This window comes from Labrus bergylta, chromosome 5, assembly GCF_963930695.1.
Source record: "Labrus bergylta chromosome 5, fLabBer1.1, whole genome shotgun sequence".
In the NCBI taxonomy this organism is placed as follows: domain Eukaryota; kingdom Metazoa; phylum Chordata; class Actinopteri; order Labriformes; family Labridae; genus Labrus; species Labrus bergylta.
In genome coordinates, this window is record NC_089199.1 from 26,401,606 (window position 1) to 26,410,951 (window position 9,346).

Here is a 9,346-nt window from a genome sequence, read left to right on the forward strand (position 1 = left end):
TAGACCTGCTCTTTTTCTAAAGTGTCTGCAGATAACATTTGTTGTGAATCGGCACTATAAAAATAAAGCTTGATGATTGAAAAGCAATTCTACATCATTGTTAGTATTCTGTAATTTTCTTTAGGCAAAATGTTCATCAAATGTCTGTGTCTCTGTAATTTATCTTTCATTTTCACGTTGCAAATGGAGCTGTTATGATTCAGGCCAAGTTTCAGACTTTCTCTGACAATAAAGTTATCAATCAATCAATCAATCAATCAATCAATCAATCAATCAATCAATCAATCAATCAATCAAGCAGTTATATGAGTGTCGGGAAGTGAACAGTGAAGATAAAGCAACAATCAACTTTCCTTATTGTTGCAATATCTGGGGCAGTTCCTTATCAGTTCCGTATTGAGTATGTATATTAGAGGCCATGTTCCTCCTTTTGGCATTCACTTCATCTCGTTGGCATTCAGACTGACGCATCAGGAGGAACCAGACTAACTACAGCTTTGGGTAAGAGTGGGTATCATGTTTTTGTATGGGGCTTCATTGATAAAAAACATTCTGAAGATTTTCTCTGTTCTGATTAAAGTAACAACATGTAACTTTTGTAAAAAGTAGTTCCAAAGACGATCTAATAGTGTCAAGACTTTCAACAGGGAGAATAGTGTCTCTCTCATGTCCCCAGTGTGGCCCGGTCACCTGCTCTTAATACTATATGACTTTGAGGGCCATGGTCAACCTGCGAGAAGTGCATGCAGCTTTGCAGCACTACAGTTCCGTATCCCTACATTTCAATGGCCTATAGGCTAAGAGACAGAAGAAGATGGTGACATATTAAGCTAAGAATATAACAAGAAAAAGTTGCCAAGAAAGAGGTCTGACTGGATTGTTTTTTGGGTTAGGGTTAGGCTGTATCGTCATCCTTGTCTCATGTTTAGCAGCTTTACCGGGGGCATAAAGTCATCACATCCAAGTTGTGTTTCTGGTTTGCATACAAATAAAGAAATCTATCCGGCACCAAAAAGTTGCATCTTCGCTGGCCGATCTTAAAGTCAGCTTTATAGGTTTATAGGACATAGGTTTTTAAGTACAAGTCTTACAAACCTATCCCAATTAATACCTAACCCTCTTCAATGTAGCCGTTTAGCCATGGAAAATACACCTCATTATAAAAGGTGAATTCAAATACTCTTAAGTTATTTTTGCGCAAAATCCAGTAATATTAATCTACCTTGTAAGTCGGTATGGATCTTTACCATCTCACAGTATCATTGCCCTCTGTTTGTCAACAGATGGCCGTTATCTGTAGAGGAGGATGCAGCAGCGCTGTGTGTCATAGGACAGTGCAGTGGCACTCAAGAGAGTCAGCGCCAAAGCGCACCAAACCAAAATCCTACACATTGGTGCTTTAATTTTAACAACAATGATCCAAATTCATAATAGACATATCAGAATCAATGTGTGAAGGAACTTTGTTATGTTGTATATGAACATCCTCTAAACAAAGGGTAGATTTCAGAAGGGGAAAACTGTCCTAAAGTGATCCCATGATTCTGATTTGTTTGGTATGAAGGATGTTCTTTTCCACCTTAATTTCCACCTTTTTGTTCTTAATGTGTTCCCCTCTGAGTCCGGGCCAAAGCCCTACAAGAGAGCGAGTTCTGTTTCTGGTTCCTATTATTCACGTTTTTGGAGTCTAAATAGTTTTTTTAACAGATTTGTTGAGATTAGTAATCTAGAGACGTTGAGTAAAAAATGTACAACATGGATGCTCTGTCTCTGTCATCCTGTTAGTGTGTGCACCTCTCTGCAGCCTAAGTGCTCCTGTGTCCACCCTGTTCACCCCCCTCCCCCCACCCCCAGTAATGATATGCATATCCATATCCAGAATTGACAAAATAAGTGCCTTTACTCTCATCTTAATTCAATCATGTTGTCATGTGGTTTCTTTCACAGAACGAACAATCAGCTCTTTCACAGACCTCAACTGACTGAGAAATCCTTCACCAAAGGCTGGATAGTACATCTACTTACAAGTACTGTGTTGAGTACAATATAAAGGTAATTTAAGCTACTTTAAGCTTTTTAAGTGGTTATGAAAATGTTTGACTTTAATACCAATGCCTCTTTATGAACTAAAAAACAAACAACATCAGCAAGGACAGGACATAATATAGCTATAAGGACATTTTCAGAATAACTTTTAAGAGACATACAATAGTGGTGTGATAGCCTTGTGGTTATATGGAGGCTGTGGTCCTAGTGGCAACGTCTGTGGATTTGAGTCAGACCTCGGCCCTTTGCTGCATGTCACTCCCCACTCTCCCCTTCTAACATTTTCTGTCTCTCTTCAACTATCTCATGAAATAAAGACAAAAATGGGCAAATAGAATTATTCTGCCTAGTGTTATATCATTGATCTCCAAACGTTACGGCTTTATGAGTCTTTGTACATAATAGTGAAATGTTTGAGAACCCTGTCACGTCAGATACTTGCTTATGGATTCACTTTTACGTCCGATTGACTTTAATAAAAGTTATCCTCAACTGTATTGTCACCTATCAATCACTCAATCTTGCCAATGCATCCTATTCATAGATAGCCTAATACAGGATTACAAAGAATAATTTATCTAAAAATGGAGGAAAACTCTGTATAATTTCTGTTTTATAGGATAAGAAAACCAGAACTCTGTCTGGTTTATAATCCTGTTAATGAAAATATGAAAAAAATATAATTATTTGTGACCATCTCCTTTTAATCTCCAAACAGTGAAGATGTTTCTGCGCTGCTTGCTGGCACTGCTGGCTTTAACGTCACTGAGTTTTAGCACCAATCCCGGAGTACAGGTCAGACTAACAAAGAAAGGACTTGAATATGGTAAGTTTTCCTGTGCGGTGTTGTCACAGTTTTAAAGTACTGATCTCTGCACAGTTTCATCAACATATTTTCTAACCTTTTGATATAGGCAGACAACTGGGGATGGCTTCGATACAGCAGAAACTCAAAACCATCACGATCCCAGATATGTCAGGGAAAGTGAAGTTGAGACCTGTTGGCAAGGTCAAGTACAGCCTGACAAAGTAAGGCAACCATTTACCCTCTTGTCAGTTCTGTAAGAAATATGGACAGTAGTTTGGTGTCATTTTAAGGACCTTCATGAAGAAGCATGTTTTCTCTTCCAGTATGAGGGTGAAGAGTGTGGGGCTACCACAGTCTCAGTTAAGTCTGGTGCCAGGGACTGGTTTAAAACTGGGCATTGGAAACGCATTTCTCAGTATGAATGGAAACTGGAGGGTTAAGTTCCACCGAATTCTGTGAGTGAAAAGATGACTTACTACTAGCTTACATAGTTGAAGTTTTGTGTGATATGTAGCTTATGCAGCAGTGACTCCTCTCTCTTAAAGGAGGACCCACGGCTCTTTTGATTTGAACGTGAAAGGACTCACAATTGCAACAAGTATTGCTGTCAAGAGTGATGAGACAGGCCGACCTGATGTCAGTACTGTCAGCTGTGCAGCAACGGTCGGCAGTGCACACATCAAATTCCACGGTGGAGGAAGGTAAAATGTTACCCTGCTCTGTCCTATGTTTGTACCCATGAAGGTGGATGAAATATTTTCAGTTTTACTGGATGTGCTTGATACCCTTCATATATTGTAAGTCCTGTGGTTGCTTTTTGTTTCAGCTGGCTGTACAATCTCTTCAGTAAGTTCATTGATAAGGCTCTGCGAAAAGCACTAGAGAAAAAGGTGAGAGCCAACAACCCATAAACTTACTATTCATGATGATCATCCTTTCCTCTCACAGGTTATATTTACCAAAGTACCTTCCTTTAGCATGGGGGTCCATCCTACATACATGTGAAATCTCCAACAAAGATTTCCATATTCTACCATTCTTGTCTCATGTCTGATTTTGTCCAACACAGGGTTCCCGTCTTATTTTATATTTCATAATGCTCTAAAAATGTTCAATGGGGACAAGGCAGGACAGTCAAACTCTTTTACTATGGAGCCATACTGATGTAATATGTCCACAATATGGTTGGCATTGTCTTAAAAATACACTGTCGATTTGTTTCCATTGTCGGCATCATATTATGCCCCTGTTAACTGTAGCATTATCCACAATGTAACGCTCGGTTCTAGCCCCCCTCGATAAAAATTGTCAGTCCGACGTCATTGTCAGTGTGAGATCACTGATCTAAGCCCATTGGCTCGTTGTGGCAAGCCCTGCAGCTCATGTTGAAATTTCCGAGACGCGTGCTGAGCAACTGACCAATAACGACAGAGTGGATCGGCAGACCAATCAAAGCAGACTTGGCCCACGTGGGGTTTAACAGTGTGGGCTCAACAGAGTGCAGCTGACAGACTCAGAGCGTAGAGGGAGCAAGGAGGAGCAGTACATGAAAACAGACACTTTTTTCGGACTTTAGCTATTGTGAACGTACAAAAGTAGGTACATAGATTAAATATACGAACCCCAAGAAGGGAATAATATGGGCTCTTTAATGTAGAGCCATCTAAGGGCCCAAATTTATGGCCACCAAGCATTGTTTTTTTGCCTCGTCCCTTGCAGAAATTTCTCCAGATTATCTGAATCTTTCAATTATATTATCTGATGTAGACATTGTGACACAGAGAATCTTTGCAATTATGTGTCCAAAAAACCCCTTATACTTAGTGTTGCACTATTTGCCAGCACAGTCACTATAGGTATGTAGAGTTTAAAGTACAGCATTATTAGAAGCTAAGTGTATTGAAAAAAAAACAAAAGAGTATGAGAATGTGACTAGAGGACCCAGCTAGACCAGTTTTTATGAGGGGTCACAACCCAGAGGGTCCGTTGTCACTGGATTCATCCCTAACAATATGTTTGTATTTTAGAAGCTCATTGCATGTCTAAATATTTGTTTCATTTGAGTAAATTTGAGTAAATTTGGGCGGATGTTTAATCATGTATCAGAAATGGAATTACTAAATTAAGTACCTCAAAACTGTGCTTAAATACTTAAGTGATTTGTGTTGTCAGGAAAATATTATTAATAAAGAATGAATCATTTTAAAAGAGAGAAAATTTATATTTTTAGTCTCAAGGCCGGGACAGGACGAGCTGTTTTTTTTCTGGTCAGTAATCATTGTGTAACATGAAGTTCCTTTTATCATCTGTTCTTTATTGTTGCAGCTCTGCCCTCTGGTGGCTGGCGCTGTGTCTGATTTGAATCCTGAGCTGAAAACCCTCAATGGTAAAATACTCTATTACATAAAGTTGAATACTTCATTTATCCTGAACATTTGACAGACTTTCTATCTTCCTGCAGTTTTGGCCAAAGTGGACGAGTTTGCTGAGATTGAATATTCCATGGTATCATCACCCACAGTGTCAGCATCTTCTTTGGACTTGGGCTTGAAGGTAATCAGTGTAAAGCAAACAGAACCGTTTTTTGATTTTTTTATCTTAAGCCTTAGTTTAACAGTGCAAGGTGTAAGGTATTTGAGATTTTAAAAAAAAATGAATTAGACTATACAAATAAAGATTTATTGATTGATAGTTTTACTTTGAAGAAATGGACTGTTGAATTCACAGCTTTTCTCTCTTTGTGTTTCTTTGTAATTTAGGGGGAATTTTACAATATCGGGAAGCACCAGGAGCCTCCATTTCCACCCCCCAGTTTTTCTCTCCCACCCCAGGTCAATGAAATGTTGTACATCGGTGTGTCCACCTTCACTGCCAACTCTGCCGCTTTTGTCTACAACAAAGCTGGAGTCCTCAGCATGAACATCACAGATGACATGGTTAGATGCCTCCTCTTTATTGTTTATCTACATTCACGATGCAACACAGATCTATTCCTAACTAGCTCTGTAAAAACAGGTCCCACGAATCTCTCCCATCCGTCTTGACACCAAAACATTTGGAGCCATCGTCCCGCAGGTAACAACCCATTTCCATGTCAAGAGAAGAATATTCTCACTGGCAGTTTGTCAGCTATATCTTCTTGTATTTTTAGATTGCAGAACGCTTCCCAGGTCTGAAGATGAAACTGCTGCTGAATGTCCCAAAAGATCCGGTCATCAGTTTTAAGCCCAACAACGCCACGGTTCAAGCTACTGCCGCAATGACGGCCTATGCCATCCAACCCAATGCTACGCTTACGCCTCTCTTTGTTCTTAACTTGGTAGGTGACACAGCTGGCACGATGGAAGCTGTGTATGTTTAAAAACCACTAAAATGAAAACTTGCTCACCATATTGTCTCTACAGGACATTAGTGTCAGCGCCCGAGTGTTTGTCAGTGGAATGAAGATTGCTGGGGCCATCACCCTAAACAAGTGAGTTACTAAAATAATCACTGCATGCTCTCAGAAGCAAAAAAATAGGGCCAAGAGGTCCTTGAAAAGATGAGCGTCACTGAATAATTTTCTCCTAATCTGCACAGGATGGGTCTGACCCTGGGGACTAGCTATGTTGGAGATTTTAAGGTGAGAGCTGCATTCTAACATGAGTCACAAAGTGAATCATCAGTACCAACCGTATACACTAACCCCATCCTCTAACCTGCAGGTTGGGTACCTCGACAGCATCCTCAAAATTGTCCTCAAACTAGTAGTGATACCTCAACTGAACAGTGAGTTCTTGGATTTTCAATAACTAAGTCATATGTATGGAGTATGGAGTTTTGCGGTTAAATATATAGATTCTGATGTGACTGTAATTAAACATCTCCACTAGTTTTACTTTAGCATTATTTTTCTTCTTAAGAAACTGTGCCAAATATAATTTAAAGCCTTTCTTATGCAAAGAAAACCAGTTGTTCCCCACCTTTAACAGTAACACTTTTAAATATATATAAATGTCGGGGCGCTAGTAGTGTACTGGTTAGTACGCGCACCCCATGTACGAAGGTTATAGTCCTCTAAGCGGGCTGCCCTGGTTTGAATCCGACCTGTGGCTCCTTTCCTGCATGTTATTCCCAATTCTCTCTCTATATATAAGTATAGAGAGAGAGAGAGAGAGAGTAGGAAATCAGGGGGAGGTAGAGATTGGGGAAAGACATGCGGGAAAGGAGCCACAGGTCAGACTTGAACCTAGGGTGCCCATTTGAAGAACTATAGCCTCTACACTGTACATGGGGCACATCCTAACCCCAAGGATGTGCTTTCGCTAAATAACACATTTTTCTGAAAACAAGTCTAGATATGTTGTTTCCCTGTTGGATTTATGTGACTCAGTAACATAAACATGTCAATTTTTCTTCTTAGCTCGTCTCGCTGCGGGATACCCACTTCCTACTCTTGGAAAGATGAAGCTTGCGAACACTCAGCTTCAGGTCCTTCAGGTCAGACATTGGATGTTTTCTATTATAATGCATATTTTTTTATGATATCATAATATGATGTGGATATTTTAAATGTGTATGATCAACTGAATTCAGAAATTTATACTGACTATGGGTGGTGATCTTCATTTTTTCCAGGACTATATGCTGATTGGAACAGATGTCCAGTTCACGCCTTAAAAGTTCCATCTGGAAACTCCTAAGAATCTTGACTGTACTGTGGCATGCCAGTATAAAGACATGGCAAAAGCATCAACAAGTACAAATATTGGTTCTCCAGAGAAATATGTCATAGAAATATCTTTTTTTTTTTTTATTTAGCTTTCATGTTCAATGTGTAGAATGTGTTGATCCATAACATACTGCAGCTTTGAGAGTCCCATTAAAATGACAAGACATCAGTCAACCACCAACACATTAAACAAAACAAATTTTGTATTATGTATTATAGAGGCCGAGCTGTGGCTGAGAGCTCGGCCTCTCAGGCTTTGGGACATGGACGACAATATCTATAATATAGACACACAAAACACAAAACCTCAAAGAATAAACGACTAGCAAGATTAATCATTAAAAGTAGAAAAAAACAGAAAGTTCTTGAATGTGATGATTATTTAAACAATGTCCAGCTTCCACTGACTGGCAGGAATCTTTTTCTTAATCTTTACCCTTGTCCTTATCTCATTTCATCTCACTTTATCCATTTTTTTATTTTGGTATGTTACAACTAATCAGGAGATGTTTTTATTGTAGTTGTGTAACTGAAAAACTGTGTTGAATTTTTCTTACTCGTGAATCCTTTTTTACTTGACTGTATTTGAAGAAATTTGACCTTATATGTATTTTTGCAAATTTTGAATAAACTGGTTTGAAAATTCATTTTGTATTGAGGTTTGTTTTCAGTTTTTTTTTTACATAAGAAAAGTGACAAATGTATGTGTGTAAATGTAGGCAGTACATTATGCTATCATTGAGGGTTTGGGTAGGGATGGGTAGCTTTATATTTTGTATTTTGTACATTATGCAGCGATTTGTACTTTTCAAGTTGAAAACTAAATTACAGTGGGCTTCTCTCTATGCTGCTCCGCTCAGATCTTAGTGCTGCATTTGACAAACTGACAATCTGACCTATTACAGAGACACGAAAAATGTACTTGTCATTACAGAAATAAGTTTAGGTTGGCTGTAATTGTATTTATCAGATTGATCTAGTTTTTACATGTTAATGTTACGTTTTCTATGCACAGCACGGTTAGCCATTAAGTTCCACAAGGTCCTGCGCTACAAGCAATCTTTTTACCCTATATGCTTCCTCTTGGTAATATCATGACGAAACACTACATAAATGTTCATTATTTTGCAGATGATACTCAGTTATACATATCAATGAAGCAAGATTACACCAATCCGTGGTGTGGTGTAGCCACCAATGTAAACTAGAAGCATGCCTTAAGGACATTATGACCTGGATGAATAGAAATGTATGCTACCTAATTTCAGACAAGACTGAAGTTATTGTGCTTGGCTCTTGAAACCTCAGAGAGAACTTTTCTATTGATGTAACTGCCCTAAAGCCCAATTCACACATACTACGTGCGCGCCGCGGTCCGTCAGCGCCGCACACTACGTTGTACTTAGCTTCCACTCTAGTCAATCATTGTGCTCACACAGGGAGCGCTGCGATCCGTCTCTGGAGCGTACCTCCAATGCCACTACGCTCTGCTCCGTTTCAAATATGCAGCGAGTCTATTTTCGCCGGAGTACGCTGCAGGCAAGTGTCAAGCTGGACAGAATATGACAGCCCGGGCAGAAATTCAGACAAGGAAACGCACAGAGCATCCGGTCAATTTCAAAATAAAACACAATATACAGACTCGCGATCGTATTTTTCATCACTTTATCAACATTACGTCAAAACAGGTACCGAATTAACAACAATGCATCCTCAGAAAGACAAAGCAAAATGTTGTTTGCATGTTTTCTCTCTTTATTCCCTCGGGATCTTGTAGTTCT

The 9,346-nt window shown here is 39.2% G+C and overlaps 1 protein-coding gene across 1 annotated transcript; it reads left to right on the plus strand.

Moving 5' to 3' along the window:
- The first annotated feature begins 415 nt into the window (after nt 1-415).
- Nucleotides 416-8,212, plus strand: LOC109983171 (bactericidal permeability-increasing protein). Its single transcript, XM_020632734.3, has 17 exons — nt 416-501; nt 1,948-2,052; nt 2,765-2,872; nt 2,961-3,075; nt 3,178-3,309; nt 3,400-3,555; nt 3,681-3,744; nt 5,180-5,240; nt 5,316-5,407; nt 5,614-5,790; nt 5,870-5,929; nt 6,006-6,173; nt 6,259-6,326; nt 6,434-6,476; nt 6,559-6,622; nt 7,257-7,333; nt 7,472-8,212. Exons 3-17 carry the CDS (start codon nt 2,770-2,772, stop codon nt 7,511-7,513), a joined length of 1,422 nt encoding a protein of 473 aa, XP_020488390.2. The 5' UTR covers nt 416-501; nt 1,948-2,052; nt 2,765-2,769; the 3' UTR covers nt 7,514-8,212.
- The last annotated feature ends 1,134 nt before the right edge of the window (nt 8,213-9,346 follow it).